The sequence below is a fragment of the Microtus oregoni genome, unplaced genomic scaffold (genome assembly GCF_018167655.1).
Source record: "Microtus oregoni isolate MIOR12 unplaced genomic scaffold, Mior012 000013F_ref0000133, whole genome shotgun sequence".
Classification (NCBI taxonomy): domain Eukaryota; kingdom Metazoa; phylum Chordata; class Mammalia; order Rodentia; family Cricetidae; genus Microtus; species Microtus oregoni.
The window spans coordinates 2314938-2338810 of record NW_024543072.1 but is presented as its reverse complement, the minus strand read 5'-3'; the positions used below and the strand labels follow the sequence as shown (position 1 = coordinate 2338810).

The 23873-nt window shown below is 51.1% G+C and overlaps 1 protein-coding gene across 1 annotated transcript in view; it reads right to left on the bottom strand.

The window, feature by feature from the left end:
* The window catches only part of Dnah1 (dynein axonemal heavy chain 1), a 63238-nt gene that overhangs the window by 10607 nt on the left and 28758 nt on the right, over positions 1 to 23873 (bottom strand). Inside the window, exons 30-55 of the mRNA XM_041662738.1 lie at positions 23502 to 23615; positions 22626 to 22775; positions 22200 to 22286; positions 21903 to 22089; positions 20133 to 20224; positions 19855 to 20009; positions 16933 to 17110; positions 15947 to 16141; positions 15746 to 15865; positions 15350 to 15508; positions 15151 to 15258; positions 13565 to 13705; positions 13264 to 13424; positions 12669 to 12826; positions 11958 to 12131; positions 11192 to 11230; positions 7749 to 7927; positions 6573 to 6803; positions 5311 to 5507; positions 4720 to 4855; positions 3602 to 3810; positions 3241 to 3412; positions 2376 to 2567; positions 1507 to 1617; positions 518 to 703; positions 34 to 225 (exon numbers count right to left, since the gene is read on the bottom strand). Coding sequence (XP_041518672.1) covers positions 34 to 225; positions 518 to 703; positions 1507 to 1617; positions 2376 to 2567; positions 3241 to 3412; positions 3602 to 3810; positions 4720 to 4855; positions 5311 to 5507; positions 6573 to 6803; positions 7749 to 7927; positions 11192 to 11230; positions 11958 to 12131; positions 12669 to 12826; positions 13264 to 13424; positions 13565 to 13705; positions 15151 to 15258; positions 15350 to 15508; positions 15746 to 15865; positions 15947 to 16141; positions 16933 to 17110; positions 19855 to 20009; positions 20133 to 20224; positions 21903 to 22089; positions 22200 to 22286; positions 22626 to 22775; positions 23502 to 23615 — 4023 coding nt within the window. The remainder of the gene's footprint in view (positions 1 to 33; positions 226 to 517; positions 704 to 1506; positions 1618 to 2375; positions 2568 to 3240; positions 3413 to 3601; positions 3811 to 4719; positions 4856 to 5310; positions 5508 to 6572; positions 6804 to 7748; positions 7928 to 11191; positions 11231 to 11957; positions 12132 to 12668; positions 12827 to 13263; positions 13425 to 13564; positions 13706 to 15150; positions 15259 to 15349; positions 15509 to 15745; positions 15866 to 15946; positions 16142 to 16932; positions 17111 to 19854; positions 20010 to 20132; positions 20225 to 21902; positions 22090 to 22199; positions 22287 to 22625; positions 22776 to 23501; positions 23616 to 23873) is intronic.

Genomic DNA, 23873 nt, shown 5'->3' with positions numbered 1-23873 from the left:
CCACGGGCTTACCCCTATGCTTCGCATGGTTACCTTGTCAAACTTGAAGAGGCTTTCGAGGAAGCGGCCTGGGTCTTGCAGCAGCCCCTTGCCCGGCTCCCAGTAGTCATCCACTTTGGAGCCTGGCTTCTCTCCGGGCACCTTCTTGGGCTTGATGCCCTTCATGATGCACACAGCTTCTATGACCAGCTTCACTCCTGGGGGTGGGCGCTGCATGGCACGTACCTATGGGCCATGTCAAGAGGTGTAGAAGGGAAGGTCCTACCCTTTGGTGAGGTGGGTCCCACCAACCAAGTCTTTACTGCCATAGGTCCTGGAGCCTTGGGACTGACTGGGGATGGCACAAGGCAAGTGGAACAAGAAGGTAGTATCTGGCTCTCATTCTGCCCTTACCTATTGGTACATAGTTACCAAAATATATGCGGGGGGGGGGGCGGGCTTGGGGGACACCATAGGACCTAAGAGGACACCAGAAAGAGACATGATAATGAGTGTGAGAAGACGGGCAGCTGCCCACCTCTGTCACGTCATTCTTGTTGAGGTTTCGGAGGCTAGCCAGGGCTGCATCCAGGGCCGGCAATGCCTCGTCCAGATCCTTCTGTGCGTCATCAGCAATAGCTTGGGCCTTGCTGGCCTTCTCATTGGCCTTAATCTCCTCTGCTTGCACTGATTTCTGGGTTTCCTCTGCTATGGCTGTGTCCACCTAGGAATGGGAGACAGGGGATCCAGTTAGTGGCCAGTGGCAAGGACAGAAATCTCCCCTTTCTGAGGGCTGAGATGGCCACCTTTTCTCTCTTAGTTGCAATAGGTTGTAGAGACCCAGGAAGGCCAGGAGTTCCTTCTGTATCTTGAGTGCCTATATCAGGGCTTAGGTTTCGGTGTCCCAGCCCAATTGGCCCACATGGCCATCATGTACGATGCAGAGATGTACCTCCCCATTTCTTCGGGAAACATTTTGTAACACTCTGACTCTAGAGAGCAGGACACTTAAATACTGGCAGAAAGCTGCCATGGTAATAATGGTGATACATGCTGGGAGGACTGGACCCTTACTGTAAACCCTGATTCTGTGCAGAATCTGCTGGTGGTGGTCCTGCCACTCAGTCTGAGATGTGCTCATCAGCATTGCTCGACCTATTTGAATTCATCTGCCTTGCTCTTCATAGAACCCCTGCCAAGGGCGTGCCTGGCTTAAAGTATTAATAGTTCTGCCTAAGTATTTGTCAAAAAAGACAAGATCTTCTGAGTAAATTGGGGGTATGGGGACCTTGGAGGATTGAAGGGGAAGGGGAGAGGCAGGGAGAGGAGCAGAGAAAAATGTAGAGCTCAATAAATATCAATAAAAATGCAATTAAAAAAAGCAAACAGACAACTGGTGAATGAGGAAAATGAAGTAGACAAAGGCTAGAGGACGTGTGAAAGCCAGGGACTAGCCATCTGATGTTTTGAGAGGTTGAGCATCCTCAGACAGGATCAGAGAGGAGGTGGGTCCAGGAACACCCCAACCTTTATCTGCTCCATAGTGAGCAAGGTGTCCTTGGCAGCCTCTTCCAGCAGGGGGCGCATAATCTCCAGCTCTTCCTGCATCTTGGCCACATCCTCAGAAGTTCGTAACAGCTGAGGTAGGGGAGAGCAGAGAAGACAAAACAAAACAGCAGGTCTTACAGGGACCAGAGAGAGGCCAAGTTGTGAGAAGGGGGGCCCTGTTGGATCACTGTCATTCACGGCCCCCACGTCATTTGGTGGTTACTAGTGGAGGAGGCCTTACTCCCTGAGAAGCTGTGGGCACCACTGCTTGCCCTCTCTCTTCACGCTTTTAGTTTCTTTCTTTTTTTTTTTTTATTGAGAAAAGGAGAAAAAAAAAAACAAAAAAAACAAGTTTCCACCTCCTCCCAGCCTCCCATTTCCCTCCCCCTCCTCCCACCCTACGCCCCCTCCTCCCACCTTTCTCCCCCTCCCCCCACTCCTTTCCCCCTCCCTCTCCAGTCCAAAGAGCAGTCAGGGTTTTCTGCCCTGTGGTAAGACCTAGGACCTCCCCCCTCCGTCCATATCTAGGAAGGTGAACATCGAAACTGGCTAGGCTCCCACAAAGCCATCACATTATGTAGGATCAAACCCCCGTGCCATTGTCCTTTGCGTCTCATCAGCCCTCATTGTTCGCCATGTTCAGAGAGTCCAGTTTTCCCATGAAGAAAGTATGGAATATCTACACGCTTTTAGTTTCTGTTCTTTCGCTGAGAAGGAAATCATCCCCTGCAGCACTTCAGACTACAGTCTAAAATTCTGGGTCACCTTGGCATCCAAGACTGCTATGCCCAGCAGGAGGAACCCCCAGTTGCTAGCCACTATCTATATAAGGCCGTCCTCAGGCCTACCTTGTCAAGGCCACTCTTCATGCGGTTTTTGGCAGTCTTCAGTTCCATTTTCTTCTGTCCAATGAGGATGGAGAAAATATTGAGCAGCTCCAAATAGCTCTTGGGGGTCACATAGTTATGGCGGGTCAGCTCTGCCAGGTACTCAATACATTTCTTGGCCACAGACTGGTGGATATATACACAAACTTGAATCTGTGAATGGTAGACCAGGGATACTGTGGCACTTCAGCAAAGAACAGGTACTGGAGACCCACAAAGCCACTGTGTCTTAGTCCTGAGGAAAGGGCCACAACAGAACTCCTCTACCTCAGATTCACTGTTTCCTAAGGTCCTCGAAACCCCCAGGTCAAGGTAACCCTTTATGCAGATGGAAAGCCCAGGGCCCATACTAGTCAAGAACAGAGCTGACTTTGACCATGGGGTCTCCAAGCTGTGGCCCAGGGCCCTTGCCACAGCTCCCTGAGCCTACCTCTCTCTGAAAGCCCTAAGATGGCATCCCTTCAGAAGCTGGGTCTAAGACAGGGAAATGTTGGGTTCGTCTTAGTTCTTGGCCCTCAGAAGGCCAATGTTCTCTGAGACTGAAGCAGACAAATTTGGCTTAACCTGTTCGTGTGATCAGTCTGTGAGGGGTGTCAGGGGGCTCTTGGAAGAAAGGGGGATGCTAGCCATTTGTAGAACACTAGGTCCCCATATGATTCAAGGCATCATTTCACAGATGGAGAAAATGAGGCATAGACAGGCAATGCCATCTCACCAAAGCTTTGCTGCCAGCGGTAGGGCTCTTATCCAGGCCTCAGCAACCCCAAGCCTCTACCCGAAGGGAAACATTTCTCCCCAAGAGACTGCTTCTCACCAAGACACCTACCAGCCCTTGAATGACTTCAAAGGAAGATTCCAGTTCTGGGATCTCGTTCAGGAACATGGTGGCCACAGATTGCAGGGCTTCTGCTGGCCACTCGTTAAACCAGTCAATGGTACAGCAGTTGACAAGGGAGGGGAACTGCCTTAAGCGAGCTCGGAAGACCTCTCCGATGGGACTGAGGGAGAAGGATCCACATGAGGCTCAGAACTCAGAGCCCATCTATAGACCAGTGGCACAGCAGCCAGACCAGCCTAGTAGTTTGGTCTGAATGGCATGGTGGCCAGGCCTGGGGCCACCTTTGGTTTCATAAGACCCTTCTAGCATCCCTGAGGCCCCAGCGTGACCTAGTGACAGCTGCCTGTACCTCATGCATAGCACCATGTGGATGTTGCTGCGCACACGTCCAGTATAGGCAGCCACGAGGTTGGCTTTGGTGGGCTGCAGGCCCTGTTCTTGTATGTAGGGCCGCATAGTGTTGACAATCTGATCTTGCTCATCTGCATTGTAGATGTTGGGGATGTCACCCGAGTTCAGGACGTTGTTAATATCCTCTAGAAAGGACTCATTCTTGATCTGGAGGATGAGGGGAAGGAGTTAAGCCTTTACGGAAGTCCCCCCCCCCCCCCCCCCCCCCCGTGTATCACAGTTCATGAACAGTTTTCCTGGACTTTTGTAACAGCCCCATATACAGACCTAGGCCAAGGTCACTCAAGTGGTCTTATAATCCCTGGACTTGTATTCAGATCGGGCCCATTGTGGAAACTCTGAATATAACCTGTGGGTTGTGGCAGGGCCCCAGGTCCTGGGTGGTGGTGTAACATCTTCCTGATCTCTGGCTTTCCTCCAGGCCTTATTTTACCACAGGAAGAAACAAGAGCAACTGACAGGGGCCTCTGGCCTGTGTTAGAGGGAAATCTCATTTTCTTGACCTTATGAAGGGGTTGGCTGGGTCTAGGAGGGGAGGGATTTGTCTAGGGTTGGAGTATGATCTTGGAGCCTAGGTCTAGGAGGGGAGGGACTTGTCTAGGGTTGGAGTATGATCTTGGAGCCTAGGTCCCTTGGTACTTGTACTGAAAACCAGGCTGGAGTGTTACAATGATTGTCTTGTGGCCTCTACTCAGAGACCAGGAAAGAGGACTTATAAGGCCTTATATACTCCCAAAGAGTGGAACTATGGGTCCCCTGTCCCTCAGGAGCAAACTTGTGGTCCTTAGGTACTTAGCGTAGGAAGTCACTGCTTGTGGGTGGTGTGCTATATTGTGCCAGGGCACCTTTTTATGCTTGGAGCATAAATAATGACCTCCGTCTTCCCTGAGCCCCTGGAGGCTGGGTTTGGTTCCTCTCTTGACCAATTCAATCATAATCCTACCTGGTCCTGATGTATAAGGAGTTGAGGGTATAGGACTGACCACTTATAGGATACCACTTGGGGACACTCTGTTCATCCCACCCGGAGCCCTGCCCACTGCTGTGTGGCTGCACCTGGGTGTCTGAGAACAGGAAGGTGATGGGCAGGTTCTGCAGGCCAGCCTTGAGCAGAACCTTCTTGACATCCTCACGCCACTCAGACATGCCGTAGTTCTTGGACAGCTCGATCTGGAAGCACTCATACTCAGCCCTGGAGGCAGGAGTTTGGGTCAAGGTGCGTCAGAGGCCCGAGGCCAGGCACTGATGGATGGTGGCTGCTCATACCCCAACTGGCTACCTGACATCTTGCTCCTATCCAGAGTGGACTTGCAGGTTCTCTAGGTCCTGTACCCCTTCTCTTATTTCCTGGCCTTTGCTTACTATTCCTATAGTCTGTCCATTTAATCCCCAACCCTCCATACTCTGATTCTGATAGCAGGCCAATGGATACTTCTCCTAGGCATCCTTCTGGGATGCTTGCTTCTAGCCTCCATCCACATCAACAAAGGGCACTGTTGCTGCCTCTTCTTGGGGTCCAGGTCCCATTTGCAGAAGTTCACATGCTGAGGTTTGTGCTGGAGCCACACCAGGATTCTCCCATGGTGGAAAAGCATCTGTTCTAAATAGTCTGCCACATGCCACCCACTGTCCACCATCATCCCTTACATGTGGGAGGCAAGTCGAGTGAGGGAGCTGCGGCCACTGCCACCCACGCCCAGCAGCAGGGCATTGCCCAACGCCTGGCGCAGAGTACGACTGATGCGGCAGATGTGACTCATGGCATCCACGAAGAGGACCAGCTTCAGCTTGGCTGTGTTGATCTGGTTGTAGTCTTCCATGTACTCCTCAATCACCTGCATCATCTGGGGACAGGGAGATGGTGGGGGATGTCAGGTTCTCCGCCGTGAAAGGATCCCCCAGTTCCCTCCTGCTCTCTGTTCAGACCCAGAACTGAGAGTGATGGAGAACTCTATGATATGGCAAGTTGCAGATTTTTCCTGGGGGCTACAAGTCAATCTTGTGCCTTATATATCTTCAGGTGCTGACAAACTAGCCCAGATTGTTTCTTGAATGCTGGAAGGACCCTAGGCAGATGCTAGCTCTGCCCCTAGCCAAGTCTCTATACTCTGACAGCCCCAGCACCCACCCTCATGTGGAATACTAGGATAGCTTGTCTCACCGTGCTTCACGAGGAATCTGTGACTCTCTGTATTCATAAAGTCCTGATAGATGCTTTGGGTTCACCCACTAGTGCTGCTTTCTTTGGAGTCTAGTCAGTTCCGCCTTGGAAGTGTTTGGGGAGGCCCTTGTAGGAATCCCCTGCCACTGTTTTTGTGGCGGCTCTAGCTATACATAGATTCGGTGGTTGGAACGTTGGAATGATGCGTGCCAGGCCCTCTTTGATAGAAATCTGACCCCTCCCATGGCTAGTTCTGCTCCTTCTGTGTGTGGAGGGAATGTCAGGTCTGCCTATGGAACACACCAGTCTGAAGCAGCCCTGGTGAGATCACTGGGAACTAGGAGAGGATGTCTATGGGGAAAACCACCAGGTGGTCCACCTCAGCGTCGCAGCTTTGAGGCCACTAGTGGAGGCCACTGATGAAAACCTCAACCTTGTCTCCCAAGGTCCTGCCCCTCTGGGAGTGAGAACGACAGCATCTCAAATGGGCACAGCATGTCAAGTTTGCAGATGTGTCCAGATGAACTCAGGCTTGTTCTCACAGATGGGCTGCCTCGCTAAACCCGCAAGGGGGAAATCGGGACTCAGAGAAGCCAACTGCTGTTTTGACACTCTAGCCTAGTACAACGATTCAGTAATGGTGATAAGAGAGGGTCTGAGGACTTCCACTCATCCTCTGTAGACTTTTGGACTCTCTAGGCACTACCGTTGGGGCCCCTGGACCTACCAGAGCAGAGCGTCAACTCACCTTGTTCTCGCTGGTGATGAGCTCATAGGACTTCACATCTGAGCCTGGAGACATGAAGTCCCCATAAAGAATGGGTTGGAAGGGGCAGACTTTGCTGAAGGCCACCCCTAACTCCTCCATGTGGGTCTCAAGGAGCTCGTCAAACCAGCTGCGGTCTTCCTCGTTCACCAGTCGGTCCCGGAACACACGGCAGTTCTCGTGGTACCACAGCCGCAGCAGCTGCACCTTGTCCTGTGAGTGCCTGGTGTCAGTGACTGCCTTGTCCCAGGCCCAGAGAACCAGGAGGAGAGACAGAGGGTAGGGACATGCCTCTTCTTGGGACTAGAGCTGTTGGAAGATGTGCCTCTGGCCAACTGAATTGCAAATGAATTGCAGAGTGCTTCTTGGGCCACGCTATCCCTAGATCTCAGTGTCCACCAGACACCCAGTACTAGTAGCTGGTCATGGGCATCCTAAAGTTATCACTTCTCTTTCTTTAAACCTCCAATCTCCATGCCTGGGAAGGATACTTCATTCCCCTGATACCTTCCCAACACCCCACATCTAACTGCTCGGCAAGCCCCGCCTATCTCTCTCTGTCTGTTTGGATCCATTGCCCACTGTTCCACTTCAATGCTCCTCAGGGTAACTGGGCACACTAAGGAAGTTCCAGGTTTGCTATGAACCCGACAAGGCCAGAACCAACTTTTGTCTTATCTACCCCACCTCCTAGGGCTAGCTGCACTTTGGCTGTTTAGCCAATGGCTCCAGTGTGGCTCCCCATCTGAGCTTCCTACTGGACCCATAGTCTGCCCACTGTGACTCCTGTGCATCCCACTGCCTGCTCCTTACACCTGCACATTTAGTTCTCAGAGGCGCCTTGTTCACCTCTCCCCACGTTTTCCTGCAAATACGGCCTCTACTAGAAATTCTCCTACCCCCTTGCCTTCTCCTGACTTGTTCTCAGCAAGACCTCACCATGGTCACAATTTTGGACGTGAGTTTGACTAATGAGATGGGCTTAGTTGTGCTAAGGACTGGCTCTGGTGGGCCTGACCCTTTGTATCCCAGTTTCTTCAGGGCCCAGACAGATCATGGCTGGGGACTGTTTAGGTAGAAAGGCCTAAAATTGGGAGAGGTCTGGGGAGGATGGTAAGGGCACCTTGGGCGTGGGGGAGGGGCCTGGCAGATCCTCACCTCAACCTTGGCTGGTTCAGCCATGAGCATTCCCTGGAAGACTTTGGAAAGGTCCCGCAGGTTGAAGGTGTAGTGGGACTTGGCTGGAGTGGGCAGCAGCTGGGAGGTGATGGTAGCATATACCTTGATGGTAGCTTCCACAAGGGGCTCCGTCAAATGGACGATGTTGGGGGCCCCAGCTGTGGGTCACACAGACAGGAGTGCCCCAGTGCAGGTTCTACAGGTCCTAACTGTGCCCCTTCGGCTCCCCCAGCACCCATCCACTAGCCTCAGGTTTGGATGCTGCTTATGCTGCGACCCCTCCTGAGATATTTCCTCTATTGCAAAGCCTTCCTGCTTAACTTGGAACGGAGATCTCTTATTCTGTGTGCCCTAAATATTGACATCCACATTCCTGACAACCAGCTGTGTGAGGGCGCTGAGATGCAATAACAGAATCGTGGGTGTCAGTGGGCTTGGTACCGGCTGGGCCCTTCCTGCCTGCTGAGCCTATGCTAAGACCTGAACACAGCAGTGCTGAGTCACATATGGGCAAGGATCACTCGGCCTACAAGGCTTCAGTGGTGGGCTCGATGGTGGGCATAGGGCGACCTGGGACTGGGCTTGATGGTGGGCATAGGGCAACCTGGGGCTCACCAGCCTCTGTGGAGCTCCTGAGTTCCATCTTGCTTTTCTTTGCTATCATACCCATGTTCTATGAAAAATACGCCTGTCTCCACCTGGAACTGAACTCTGAGGGTGGGAACTTGGGGTATAGGAAGAACTCAGAACTGGCAGAAGGAAAGGGTCAGACGAGCAAACGTATCCTAGGTGATGAACATAGAGGTTGACCCAAACAGACATCTTTCACCCTTAACAAGCGCTGTTTTGGGAACAGATCAATGGAGAGAGCAAATGCTATGGAGAGACTTGCAGCAAAACAAAGTTTGGGGAAGTTCAAAGTTAGGCTTCGGTGTGATTACAGAAATGCTGTGTGATATCACACTGAGAAGGGAGAAATTCAAGCTGAGATCAAGAAGTAAGATTGCAAGCATGTGCATCGCTGGAGGAGAAGTGTTCTGGGCAGAGGGGCCAACAAGAACAGCACCCTGAGGATAGGAAGTGAAAGACCAACGAGGGGAGGCTGAGTGGGAGACGCGATGGCGGATGTGAAGCATGGACAATGTTTCCTGGCGCTGTTGTGACCTGGACTACTGCTTGCCCAAGATGGTTAAGTGGAAGAAGAGCATAACGTTATTATATTCGTGGTTTTGTATATTTCTTGAGACAGAGTGTTGCCCAGGCTAGCCTACTTTAGCTTCCTAAGTAGCTGGGATAATAGGCAGGCACTAGAACACCCAGCTTGATCTAATGTTTTTGTTTGTTTGTTTGATTTTTGTTTGGTTTTGTTTTTGCTGTGACAGAGTTTCTCTGTGTATCCCTGACTGTCCTGGAATTCACTCTGTAGACCAGGCTGGCCTCAAACTCACAGAGATATGCCTGTCTCTGCTTCCTGAGTGCTGGGATCAAAGACATGCACCACTATCTCCTGGCTTGATTTAATGTTTTAACAGGTCCCTCTAGCAGCAAAAGGAGGATAGATCACTGGTAAGTGAAGGCAGAGTTGATAGACCAGGGATGGGGCTGTCCCAATAATGAGGTGAATGAGGACAGGTTGGTGAGTTGATTCACGACAGCCAATAGATTTTCTGACAGTTGTCATATGGTTTGAGAAGAGTATGATGGGGAAGATCTTGTTGGGAGCATCTGGAAGGATGGAGCTGTCACCACCAAAGTGAGGGGACAGAGAAGGGGACTGACGGGGCATTGGGTTTGGACAGTTTTGGCTGAGATACACAGTTGACGTCTGAGAAATGTGGAATTAGATATTTATGGAGAAATCTGAGCTGAGGGTGTGAACTTGGATGCTGGCCATATGAAGATGATTCTACTTTTGAGCCAGGGTAAGACTGTCTGAGGACAGTATATTTAAGAGGTCAAAATCTAGTTAGTCCAGGATGGGGAGCCTCGTATGATTGTTTGTGTTTGAAGTGCCCCCTGCAAATGCCTGTGATTTAAAGCTTGGGTCCCCAGCTGGTGGATCCAACCTCTGGGAGGTGATTGCATCATGAGCACACTAACCTCATCAGTCGGCTAATTAATTGATGAATGCTTACCAAATGGGGCCCATAATGAATATGTGAAGGAAGCAGGCCGGGCTGGAGGAAGAAGATTGTGTGGGCAGCACCTTTAAAGAGTATACATTGCCCTGAAATCCTCTCGTCTGCTCTCACTTCTTGGCTGCCACGCAGTGAACAACTTTTCCGTACCATGTCCTCCTGGTGCCATGGTGTTTTCCTCACCACAGGCCCAGAGCAAAGAGCAAGCCAATCATGGGTGAAGCTTTGGAACGATGAGCAAAAAGAAAGTGTTCCTTCCTTTGGCTAGTTTATCAGAGCAACACAAAGCCGACTGGTCCACCCAGGGAGGGAGGAGGGCCTGGGAGACGCTGCTGGAAGAAGAGGCTGTTCTCAGAGTAGATGAGGCACCTGAGGTTTGATTACTGGTATGGCTACACTCTTGTTACTACTGACAGGAGGTAACTGGATGGAAGACAGGGAGGATAGGGAAGCACCAGTGGGAGGAGAGCTCTTCAGTTTTTTTATAAGGCTGAGCGGAGAGGCGAGACAGTGATGAAGGGATCTGGCTGGTATAGATAATTTTGTGTTTTGGTTAAGACAAAAGAAATTGGGACATGCTTATAAGTTTTTGTTTTGTTTTTAGATAGGGTCTCACTATGTGGTTCTGGCTGTCTTCAAGCCCACTATATAGACGAGCAGATCAGACTGGCCTCAAACTCACAGAGATCCACCCACATCAGCCTCTTGAGCGTTGAGATGAAAGGCATAAGGCACCACGTCCACATCTTTATATGTTGACAGAGTGGCCAAGTAGAACAGGGAATACTGCGATTGGGGATGTGTGACTCATCCTTCACCAGGTCAAAGAGGAGGAGTCTGGTCTACATTAGCCTAGGAAGTCCCCTCCTAGCCAAGGTGACAGGAGCCATGACTGACAGATTAGAGCTGCTTGAGGCTGCCACAGGGGGATGCCTGCCTCCTAACTTCAAACTGCCCGCTTTCCTGCTCACGCCTGCTCCTTGGAGAAGGTGGGCTTTTCTTTGGAGATGGTTCTTTTCAACAGCAGATTTCACTGGACTCCTTTCTTTGTCTACTCGTCTTCCATTTCCTGCTACCAGTGTGACACTAACTAGGCACCGAGGGATAGAATGGCTCTAAGACAGGCAGAGGAACCTGAGGGGCAGTCAGTGCCTATGCTGACTCCATGTGAGCCCCAGGAGGGTCCGCCCTGGTCCTTGATCCCAGTATTAACACACCAGCTAGAACCGGAGTCCAGGATTGTCCCTTTTCTTCCACACCCTCCCAGGCCCAGGCCACACTCACGCACGGGCTCGCGATAGCTTTTCTCTCCAAGGAGTCCATCTGCGGGGTCGAGGAACAGATACCAGGTTCAGAGCTAGGTGGAAGCTCCTGCTGGAAGCTCCTCAAGCAGCTGCCTCCCATCCCTTCTCAGAGCCCAGTCGTATATGAAGGAGAGCCCTGACCTATTGCTCTGGCAGGGTGGCCCAGGCCAGATGGACGGCTTGACTTCTCGCACTTTCTGCCCAGCATGGTGCCAAGTGGCATTCCATGGTGGGGTGTGCTGGGTGGGAGGTGGGCTACTGGAGAAAGTGCATCCTGGGTGGACTTTTTCCAAGCCCCAGGATGGAGCAGGGCTACTTTGTCCCTTTGGTCTTTATGGGTTTTCCTGTTCTACAAAAGTTACAGTCATTCCATGTGAGCTTCTGGGCAAACACTAGCACATGTCTCTATGTCAGTGGATGCATATATGGAGATATGTATCTATCACATGTGCAATATGCAGAATTGCTCCATGGCTTTATATTAGGTGCTATGTGCCATACCTTAACTCTCAAGACTTGGAGGGGTAGGGATTAATATTAGCACCCATTGGTAAAGAAGCAGAGGTTCAGAGAGGTTCATGAACTTGCCAGCCGTAACTGCCAACTAAAGGAGAAAAGCTGGGGCTGCTCTTGGTGGCTCGGTGCCTTTTTCCTGCCCAGTGCTATCCTGCTGTTTTTGTGGTGTGACAGCTGCCCTGGGTCTCTGCCTTTGTCCATGGCCTCTCCTGCCCTGACCCTATACTCACCCATCCAGCATCCCAGGATTGTAGAGAAGATGCGTTTCTTGCTGACTTCATCCATCTCAATGAAAGACAGGTAGTTGAAGTGGCGTGTCAGCCTTGGCGTGATAGCATTCCTGCCTCCCCCTGGGGGACCCATGGCACAGATGAAGTTGATGTCCACCAGGTTCTTAAAGGCTCCTAAGCGGGAGTAGGAAGTCAGTCAGGGGTCTACCCAGAATGACATGACTTCTGTGGGCCCCTTGCCCATGGTAAGAATGCATGTTAAAACTGTAATTTATGGTGTTGGGGACATGGCTCTGAAGAGTTACATGCCAGCACCCACATAAAAGCCAGGTAGATGTGACAGTGTGTCTGTAATCTCAGCAATTTAGGAGGTAGAGGCAGGGGTAAGGTGGCTAGCTAGACATGCTGAGTCAGAAAGTTCTGAGATCAGCGAGAGACCCTCCTTCAGCTAAGTGGACAGCGATCAAGGGAAAGACTCATCACAAAGCAGCCCAGATGTGCCCACACTTGTGCAAACATGAGTACACATATGCATCCAAAAATGCAATGTACGGCAGAGCTGATATAAGGAATGTGTTAACGGGCATGGAAACTTTTCTTTGACCTCCAGTTTCAAGAGGAATTAAAATATTTTTGGGGGCCTCTGAAATGGTCTCTGCCCTGCACCCAGCATATGCAGCCCACTCCCTGCTGTCCCAGGACAGCACGCACCGATGATCTTTCGGTCGTACCAGCCCCCATGGTCCATCCACTGGCGCAGCAGCTCGATGGGTGGCTGGGCACCGTACGTCTCCAGGGCTGGCATGTTCAGGTCATCAATGAAGAAGATGAAGTTGCGCCCTAGCGGTGGCCCGAACACACCCTTTCGCCTGTGGGAGGGGCTGTGTGAGCCTAGCACCCATGGGCACCAGGTCTTCTAAGAATCCAAGAGGCAACTGAATGGCACCTTACTAAATGTTAGCCTTCTCTAAATTGCAAAACCTCATGACCAGCCCTCTGCCTTGGGACATTTGGAACCAGCTGATCTGTATCTGAGGTCTTTAAGAAGTGTCCTACTTCTGAGAAAGGTGGATAATAGCTATCTCTAAGGCAGTTCACAGCCCTGCCTTAGTGGCCAGTAAAAGCCCCACAGAAAGACTAGGAGGATCCCGAAAGAGGCAAGGAGAGATCTGAAAAGCACCCTAGGACTCCTAGTGGGATTTTTGGCATCTGCTGGGTCATTTCAGGCAAAGCCAGGGGCAGAATTTGGTGGGAGAGGTGAGGCAGCTGGTTCAGTTAGGCTGGGGAAGGAACCAGAGTGTCCTGCCTCTTGTCCAGCTTGCTATCAATGAGGTCCTGGGTCTGGTTGGCGGAAGTGCGGGCTGAGAAGGTGAGGAAGTGGCTGATATACTCCAGTGGCAGGTTCTTGAGAAGCTTGTTGGAGATGGTGAGTGTCTTCCCTGTGCCTGTCGGCCCAATGCACAGCACCTGGGAGAGTAGCGATCGGGAAGGTGGGGCACATACAGGGTGAATACAGAGGGGACCACCACTGGTTGGTGTGGAAGACTAGCCATGCCCTAACCTGAGCCTTGGGTGGGCTGGGGACAGGGCATGATGGGGTAACTTACAGGCTTATTGTTGGTGATTAGCATGCCCAGCAGGTAGGACATCTGCATGGTGTCCGTGGTGGGCACGATGATGTTGCAGTAGTTGGTGTCTGGCATCATGGTGAAGGGAGCCGAGGAGTCCATCCACTTTACCCAGGCAACCTGGAACCACATCCAGTTCAGGCTGGGTCTGAAATCCCTTCCCATTCCCCTCTGGACTGTAGCCCCATTGCTAAGTACAGCAGGAGGATGAGATATTGTCCTTCTGGGTCTTGGCAAGGACATCTAGGGGAAGAGCTACTGCTGAGAGAGATAGGAATTACTGTGGTCTGCTCTTTGTATGGAATGGGAGGCTCCCAACACAAACCACCAGAAATAGAGGTTCTTTGAACACAGCTGAGCAGGTGGGGACTCCCTGACTGCAGCTGCTGAGTTGATGTGGGATGTCCTTCTGTATATGTGTTGCTTTTACTGGTTAATGAACAAAACTTCTTTGGCCTATGTCAGGGCAGAATATAGCCAGACTGGAAGAGATATGTATAGAAAGGGTAGGCAGAGTTAGAGAGATGCCATATAACTGCTGAAGGAGGCAGACACCATGTAGCTGTCCAAGAAGTAAGAGGTAACAAACCACGAGCCTCATGGTAAAATATAAAAGAATAGAAATGGGTTAATTTAAGATGTAAGAGTTAGTTAATAAGAAGCCTGAGCTAATAGGCTAAGCAGTGTTGTAATTAATATAGTTGCTGTGTGATTATTTGGGTCTGGGCGACTGGGAATGAACAAGAAGTCTTTGTTTACACTGAGTGATGGTGTTCCACACACAGCCAGTCCCTAGGTCTTGGCAAGAAGATGCTCTGGAAATTGATTAACCCAGGGATGCAAAGGTGCTCACTGTTTATTTTTATGCTAATAGAGCAGGGACACCAGAATCCAGGGCACTGACAGCTGGATGCGGAGGGGCCACCTCACCCCATCTCCTCGCTGTCCTTGCTTCATGACTTCCCTTGTCCATGGCCCTTGCAAAACTCCTTTGATGAAGGGCTCACTTTGGCCAGACCAACATGTCCCACTGGTGGCAGTTCTGACTCTTAGACCCAAATGTACCCTGAAGTTCCACAGCAAGACGCTACTTAGTGACTTTCTGTCACCTCCCTGGAATAATAGTGGACTCAGAAGCTCTGAATGGCTGACAGTTAAGATGGGGACACTAAAGCTGGATACCAGGCATGCTCCTGGGCCCTTAGGGAGCTTGCTTCTAGGGAAAATGGGTGCTGCTAACTAGAAAAGTGGGCTGGTCCTTGGACTCAGCACCAGTGCGGGAGAAACGTTTGTATGGGAAGTGGGCACTCCGGAACTTCCAAACTCCATGCTCAGGTTCAGCTTTGCCACTGCCCAGCTGATTAGGACTATTTTGTGTTTCAATTCTCATGTCTTTAAGATGAACACAATAGTGATCACCCAGTAGACTGTAGAGTTCGGGACGGTGATAGAAACAGCCAACGACCTCAGACCTGGTGACCCTCAATGTGGCTTTCTCGAAGGGGCCATTATTCATTGAGGGTCTGGAGTTCTACCCTCCCCCATCCTGGGCAGGCCATGGCCACCTGTTTGCCCTCCTCCTCTTCATCATCCTCATCCTCGGTGCTGCTGATCCCAGCGTCATCCAGTCTGTAATCGAACACCAGCCCGTCTTCTGGGAAAAGTAGTTTCATCTATCAAGACACAGGGAAGCGGCCTCGTGAGTCTTGGTGAGTGGCCTGCCATTGTCCCCAGAGGCCTGGCCTGGGCCTACCTGCTTCTCACCTGTTCTATCATCATCTTCATCCTTAGCCACTGGCTGAAGTTGAGGCGGCTGAGGTAGTCCCCTGTGGCGCCTACACTCCAGACCAGCGCGAAGATGAACCAGGGTTCTATCAGTTCTGGGATATGATTCAGCTTTTCAGAGGGTATCTTCTTGAGACCCTGGGAACAAAGAACAGCATCAGGCTAAGTCGGGGGCAGTAGTGGAAAGCGTAAGCAGGAATATCATGTAGTTTGCTTCCCTACAACGCATTGGATGGGGTGGGCTCATGATCTGTGGGGAGTCAATCCTGTTCTTCCAGGAAGCTGGTGGTGATACTCATAGGCTCTTTGCAGCCCGAGCAAGGAGAACAGGGGCTGGGAGGGACCAATCCTGCAGCCTCACTGTTTGGACTGTACCTCTCTGGGTAGGAAAGGTCTGAAGAAGCAGTCCAGTAGTTTGAGGAGACTCATGGTCAGATTGCTGTTGGTTGAGGCAATCACTTCCTTCCCCGTGGCTCGAATGAAGGCGATGGAACTCTGTTGGGAACAAGCGCCAGGCTCTCATGGCTAGCGGTGACCAGTACTCTGCCACCCCTTTGGCTGGGTGACTTCACCTACCTCCAGAAACTTGACAAAGAGGGTGTTGAAATATTCCTCATAGGGTTTTATTATGGAAGGGAGACGTTTTAGCCAGCACTCAACGAATGGCATGAGCCCCAGGATGCTGGGCTCCAGGTACACCATTCCACAACGGGATACTGTGGCAGGTGAGGCCACTGCCAGGTCCTGTACCTCGAACATCATGGTCATTGCCTGGTGTCAAGATACAACATGTTAAGTGGACCAGCTACCTGCCTTCAAGTAAGGGGAAGGGACATGGGGCTTTGGGAAGCTGTCTGCCCACCCTGCCAGGAGGCTCTGTGGGCAGCAGTTGGATGGAACAGGGCTGGGGCTGTGGCTTAGGGATCCCTGAATCCTCATCTGGTAATGTGGGCATCCTGAGGGAGAGCTGGTGTTGGGGAGTCCTGGACTTTCTGGCCAGTGTGAAATTCCTCGAGGCCTGGGACCCCATAGGACCCCATATGGCCTCTGTTTCTGAGCTCCCATCACACATGGGTTCACATAAGCTGCCACAGGTTCTCAGGAGTCAGAGCATTCTGAAATGTTCTCATAGCCAGGCCATAGCTGCCCATAGCTTTCTCAGGGCTGAGCTACACAGAACAAGCAGGTCCCTGTGGCCAGGTTTGTGCTACCAAGTCCCCAGTCCCTGCATACATTGCTAGAACTGGATTAATACATAGTGCAGACGGGGTAGACAAGGCCAAAAGTGGAGTGGACCTGGGAGGCTTGCAGCAGCATAATCCAGGGGACAGTAGGGCAACTGTCATGGCCTTACGCTTTAAACACCATAGGAAGCAGGTCTTCTGAAAGATAGCTGCATAGGACAAGGCTTAGAGGAGGGAATTCAGGGTTGGTAGGGATGTGCTGCCATCCAGGCTCCTCAGTGAAGTAGGGATAGAGTGGGATGAGGCCTGGCCAGCCTGGTGCAGTCTCCAGACCCAACTAGGTGCTGAAAAGACTGGGTGGGTGGGCAGCCAGCACACCTCTGTGAGTTTGATGATCTCCCCAGAGCTGAGGCATAGCTTCTTGTTGTCATCCAGCACTGTGTTCATGTTCTCTATCCAGACGGCATCCACTGGCCCATCAAACATGTACCATTTCTTGTTGGTGTCATTAGCAATGGCCCCAGCTCGGATGAGGGAGGAGAAAATCCCGTCTGTCCTGTAACCATTGAGGAGAGAGCTGTAGGTGCCAGGGACTCAGGGGTGTTGGCACAAATGGCTCCCAGGAAAACCTGGTCACCCAGTTGGCTCTTACCTTAAAAAAATTTTATTAGCATGTATTAGTTATGTTTAATAATGGGTTTCATCATATTGTCTTCATACACTGATATGATGTAGTTTTTGATGTATTTGCTAAGCAGTTACTGAAGCACTGGTCAATTTTGAAAAAAAACAAACAAGCAGGTTTCTTACTTAAAGACATTGGTTTATCTTGAAGAGCTATATTCCAAGATCCTCCCCTACCCCTACACTGTGGCTATCTAAAACTGTGTATAGTACATAATACTATATATAAGCTGTTTTATCCTATTATAAATATGTATGAGAAAGTTGATTTATAATTTAGGTACATTAACCAACAGAACAGGATAGTGCAGTAAAAATTCACACTATGGGGCATAGTTAAAATCGGGGTTACTTAAATCTAAGGAGAGCGACCATGAGTCAGTGTGATAACTGATGTGCCTAACAAGTGCTAACGGGGAGACAATGCACCCGGCGTGGCCACACTGGACAAAGGCTGGGTCACTAACGGGGAGACAGTGCACCCAGCGTGGCCACACTGGACAAAGGCTGGGTCACTAACGGGGAGACAGTGCACCCAGCGTGGCCACACTGGACAAAGGCTGAGTCACTAACGGGGAGACAGTGCACCCGGCGTGGCCACACTGGACAAAGGCTGAGTCACTAACGGGGAGACAGTGCACCTGGCGTGGCCACACTGGACAAAGGCTGGGTCACTAACGGGGAGACAGTGCACCCAGCGTGGCCACACTGGACAAAGGCTGAGTCACTTCCCGTGGTGGGGTGGAATGGTTCAGTACAAGATTTCTCTTGTACAATTTAAAATGCATTCTGCAAATCTGGAACTTTCCAGTTAATATTTACAGATTGTGCTTGACCTCAGGGAACTGAATCTACAGAAAGCGAAATGTCTGATGGCGTGGGGTGGGGACAACCAGGGATCTACTATGTTTTGAATAAAACTCTAAAGTCACATATAGATACAAATGTATTTACAAATCTATGACCTGCCAATTGATTTCCTTAAAGCTATCTTTAATTTTTTTGGATATTACTTATATATAATGTATTGTGATCATTGGTTTTCATCTTTTTAACACTTTCCTATCTCTACTTATTCAAAAATTACAATGAGAAAACTGAGTTTTTAGTGTAACATGGTATAATGAAAACATGTTTCGGAGGCTGGAGAGATGGCTCAGAGGTTAAGAGCACTGACTGCTCTTCCAGAGGTCCTGAGTTCAATTCCCAGCAACCACAAGGTGGCTCACAACCATCTGCAATGAGATCTGGTGCCCTCTTCTGGTGTACAAGCATACACCCAGGCAAAACACTGTATATATAATAAAAGAAAAATTAACAAAACAAAACAAAACATGTTTCTATCCCTCCCTGCTGAGGTCCCATAGAAGTCCCATTAAATGGAAGTCAGTGGTGGTGACCCAATGGTGGGGGACAACAGCAGAGCTGGGGGTACATTTAGTTCTGGAGGGTGGGAAGAACAGGAGAAGGGCTAAGTGTGTTTCCAGAACCCAAGAAAGGCTCAGCTTTCAGAAGGTCTGTATGCTAGAGAAAGAGGCTCTGGTCCCTGAGAGTCCCGGAGGCCTACATGTGCACCGTCCATAAACCCTGCCTGAGCAGGCAGCCCTGCTAAGTCATCTAGACAAGCCCTTACCCTGCTAAGTCATCTAGACAAGCCCTTACCCCACACACTTGCTCACCTCAACACCTGTTTGTGCTCCCCATCCCTCTCCTTCTCCAGGTGAGGTCTGACCACTTGGTCCATCTTACGAATTCTGTGAGGTCAGCTTAGTCAGAAACACCCTTGTCCTCACGTGCCCTCTTAGAAGCTTTCTACCCACTGGTAGGAACACTGGCTCATGCTGTGTTTGGAGCTGAGCCCGTTGTGTCCCTTACCCTGAGATGATGCCCCAGCAGTCCCTATACTTATGGTCATGGTCCTGAATAAAATCTTCTTTAGCATTCTTTGGAAGATAAGAGTTCAATAACTTTTTGTCTTCAATGGGGCATTTTCCCGAGCTCGGCTGTGGACCCCACCACCACTCACATGAGTACATGGGAAAGACCATTGTACAGAACTGGGGATGTGGAGCAGGTGCACACTGGAAAAAGAAGAGACTCTCCTCATTAGCGCCCACCCCTTACTGGGCTTATGGAGCACCACAGCTAAGGAGATACTTCCAGCAGGAGAGTGGTGGCTTTGGAGAAACAGAATGGAAAAGATGCTCAGGACTTTTGGTTGTTTGTGGGTTTTTTTTTTTTTTTTTTAAAGATCCTCAGGTTTTAGCATTCAAGGAGGTTTCCATTCAGCTGCCCTTAGCCCAAGCCCACTCCTGTCCCTAAAAACACATGCCCTAGCCTGGGAGCAAGGCCTGGATGACCTCTTCACCTCTCTCAGGGTAAAGACAGCCATCTGCTGAGCGTCCTGGCACATTCCATGTGTTAGGTTCCTTTCCTTCCACAGCAACACTGCCATTATTGTCCCCACTGTGCAAATGATGTAACCGAGGGAAGTCACTGAGGGTGGAAGTGGAATGCTGGCTCTCACCCCAGGCTTTCTGCTGAGAGCTGAATTTCCCAATGGCCACTGCAGGCAGCCTGAGAGTGCATCCCTGGAGCAACTTGGGGGTCACTCACCACTCATGGGTGAGCAGGTCAAACTCCCCGTAGAGCTGGCCCATTGTGATGGACTTGGGGTTGAGCACGTAGTAGTTGACAGCTTCATACACCCCGCCACTAATGGACGGCTTCCCTTTCAGTGACGTCATGGCAGCCGCCAGGACTCTGTAACACTGTGGAGTCATCACCAGAAAGTGAACCTCCTGGCTTCTCAGAGGGCGGGGAGGCAGAGGCCAATGGGGTACAGGCGGAGACCGTTGCCTTGTTGGAGACACCCTCCCAGGCCCTCTGCTTACATTACTCTTGCCAGAGCCTGTGGGCCCGACAAGCATGAGGCCGTGCCGTACCACCGTGGTTTCATAGAGCTGGATGCACTTGATCAGGAAGCCTAGGGGACAAGGCGGGGGAACATGGCTTAGAGGATGGGACTGAACTGTGTCTCTGAGGCCAGCTTGTGTGGCCTTGGGTGTGCCACTTGACCCCCTGAGCCTCAGTGTCTTCTTTTGCAAAGTGGGGAAAGCAGTAACAGCTGTGCTCTAGGTAGGGGCATGGGCAGCCCCAAGCACAGGGCTTACAGGGCACACGGAAGAACCTCTTTGGAGGCCAGCCAGTGTTATTGTTGCTACCATTGCCTAACATCATCTAGTTGGGTGGTCAGCCATTATGGGCATCAGAATGAACTTCTTCCCTGAAGTGACTACCCAGCCTCCCGAGAGCACCGGCCTGAGCAAGTGCTTTCCAGCATGAGGTGAACTGCAAGGGTCAGAATCACAGTCTGTTGGAGCCTTCAGAAAGAGAACATTCCTTTCCCCAAGGTGTTGGGGTGGTTGTGGCTCTGTCAGGCTCAGGGGTTCCTGCCAAGGGGACAGACTGCAAACAATGGGGGCTGGCCCAAGGTTGTGGGGGGAAGAGAAGAGCCCAGGGCTTGATTTAACAAGCTTGCTGAGTCTAAGTGCAGGAGGTGGCCAGGGAAGGGAGTTGTGCTACACAAGGAACAGAAATCCACAGGAAGCACTGAAGTAGGGGCCCTGGAGGGCTAAGACGAGCAAATCAGCTGGTCAAGACCCTAGTGGAGAGCCGTGCGGCAAGACATGCCTTCCTTAAGAGGGTCCCCACCCCTAAGGACGTTCTGGGAGGTGCTGGGAGAAGGAGCAGCTGTGCCAGGAAACTGTAGGGATCAAGAATACAAGCTGCATAGACATGTGGTGACCAGGTTGGGGTGTCCTTCTGCACCAGCAGCCAAGCTGGGGGGCACGAACAGCCTCAACCAGCGTGCGTCAGCTTGACACAAGCTAGGGTCATTTGGCAAGAGGGAAACTCAACTGAGAAAAGTTCCCATCATATTGGCCTGTGGGCAAGAGTGCGGTACATCAATGACTGATGCAGGAGGAACCAGCTCACTGTGGGCAGTGTCACTCCTGTGTTGGTGGTCCTGGGTGCTCTAAGAATGCAAGACTGAGGCCAGGTGGGCACTGGTAGTGCACACCTTTAATCTCAACACTCTGGAGGCAGAGGCAGGTGGACGTCTGAGTTCAAGGCCCGTTCTCACCTACAGAGTGAGTTCTAGGACAGTCAGGGCTACTCTGAGAAACCCTGTCTCGAATAACAAAAGAAACAAAAAGCAGCACCTGCCATGGCCTTTTCTTCAGTTTCTGCGTTCAGGTGCTTGCCCTAACTTCCTGAGAATTATAAGATGAAATAAACCCTTTTCTCTCCAAATTGCTTTGGTCACATTGCTTTGTCAGAGCAATAGAAATCCTAACTAGGACAGTCAGCAAACATTCACTGCAGGACAAGGCAAGGCTAGAGAGGGGACTTTGGGTTGGGATGGCTCCTGCCATGGGTAGAGGACCTAAATTATGGGGTGTCGGTAAAGAAGCATGCTGCCCATCACCTGGAGAGTACTAGTAAAGACAAGTCCAGGGGTACCTTGGTCAGTGGTAAGGGACCCTGAGACAGCACCACCCTGTCCCTGTCTCTGAACCCTGGACTCTAAGGTGGCTGGAGCCAGCATTTCCTCCGACTGGAACGCCAGGGTCTGTAGGAATCCCGGGACTGGAGCTCACCATCCACATCCTTGAGGTTGCTCTTCACACAGGCCTTGCGGATGGCCTGGTCCAGGATGCCATAGTCAGTCTCCTCTTCCTTGATGGTAGGAAACAGGTCAGACACAATCCCTGCAAAGAGCTTGAGGTCTTCCTGCAGGAACTTGGGCACATTCACATCCCGGATGGCCCGAAGGCAGATCAGCTCCTGTAGGAGGGGATGGTAAGGGTTTCAGGGTGGTGGGCTGTGTTCTTCTCCAGGGCTAGGACCCTCCTGAAGCCCTCTCGAGACATGGGAGCACTGTGGAGAGAGCTCACCTCATTCATGGTGGGGTTTTCTCTCTTGAGGTTCCCAGCTGCTGAGATGACAGTCTTTACAGCTCTCATCCCGAAGTCGTAGTGATCCTGTTGGCACCACAGGAAAGGGCATGTGTGAGTGATGTCCTTTCTCAGTGTTCTGCCTCGTCGTCAGCATTCCTCCCACATGGAACCTGGCCATGCCTCGTCTCCTCTCTTGTAGCTGAGATGTCCTTTTCCCCACAGGTCTGCACAGGGAGCCTGGGCTAGGTGCCCCTTCTTTGGGCTGCCTTGGTGCCTTCTACTTCATCAGCCCTACAAGCCCCTGGCATATAGGAGTGCCCATCTGAATCTCTCCCTCACAGAAGGTGAATTTGGAACAGCTCTGGAGGTTGGAGTGGATGGCAATGCTTCAGCCTGAGATTGTGGAACTAACCAGGATCTTACCTGGGAGCTGAGCTGCTCGGAAGACAGCTTGAAGGTGGTGGTGATCTTCTTAGCCAGTATGTTGGCCTCATTGAAGCCAAAGGAGTAGAGGGAGATCTCAGCAATCATGGCATAATCGGGGACCATCATGGCCACAGGTCGGAAGAGAGCCTGGACATATAACACACATGTAAAAGGCAGACAGATCACAGCCCACCCAGGGACTTAGTCCTTCTCTGGACTATCTGATCCATAGCTGGGATTCTCCTCTGTGCCACACCTGCTGCACCGAGGCTTCCTCTCTACAGTGGCTGTGCGGTGCTTACTACTAGAAAAGGCAGCTGGGCAGTGGTGGTGCATGCTGCCACCTTTAATCCCAGCACTGGAGAGGCAGAGGCAGGCAGATTCTGTGAGTTTGAGGCCAGCCTGGTTTACAAGAGCTAGTTCCAGGGCAGGCTCCAAAGCTGCAGAGAAACCCTGTCTCGAAAAACCAACAAAACAAAACAAAAAAAAAGAAAAAAAGAAAAAGAAAGGACTGTTTTGTATGGATGAATCTTTGAATCTTTGTATGGATGAACACCTCCATGGCACTTCCAGGAGAGGGTCCCTCTGTCTCCCCACTTTTCTCACGTATCCACCTTAGCCCCTTCTGTCAGATGCTCTGCCTCCTACCCCAAAGGAATCCCAGACTTCCCCCACTCCCTGAAGACAAGCCCAGGGCCCCCACTCTGTAGCTGTGTATGGTCCAATGGGTTCCGGGACAGGATCACCACCACAGAGAATCCCAGTTCCTCATGCCGGGCAGCTAGCTATATGCTCTTGAACCAGAGGCTTAGCATCCTAGAGGGTCCAGGCTAGAGCTCTGTTACCTTCTGGTCACCCTGGGCCTGAACTTGCCTTCAGGTTGTCAGGCAGCTCTGTGCGGCCGGCATATCCTGGGTTCATGGTGATAAACACGGCACAGGATGGTACAAGGGGGATTTCGACACCCTCAAACATGAAGCGCTCCACCTGTAGGTGGGGTTCAGGGGTTGGTCCACATTAAAGGGATTAAAGATGCGCAGACCTTCCCTTCCTCTGACTGGGCTCCTCCCACATGCCACTGACCTGGTTAGATCTCCTGGGATCTGGCCTAAGACCTTAGGTCTCAATGATCCCCATGGGCTCCTAGGGCCTGGCCCCGTTCCTCAGGGGTTTCCACGCAGTTGCTCGCTCCCCACATCCACTACTTAGTTATGACTGGACCCTTAAGATTTACTTAAATTGACC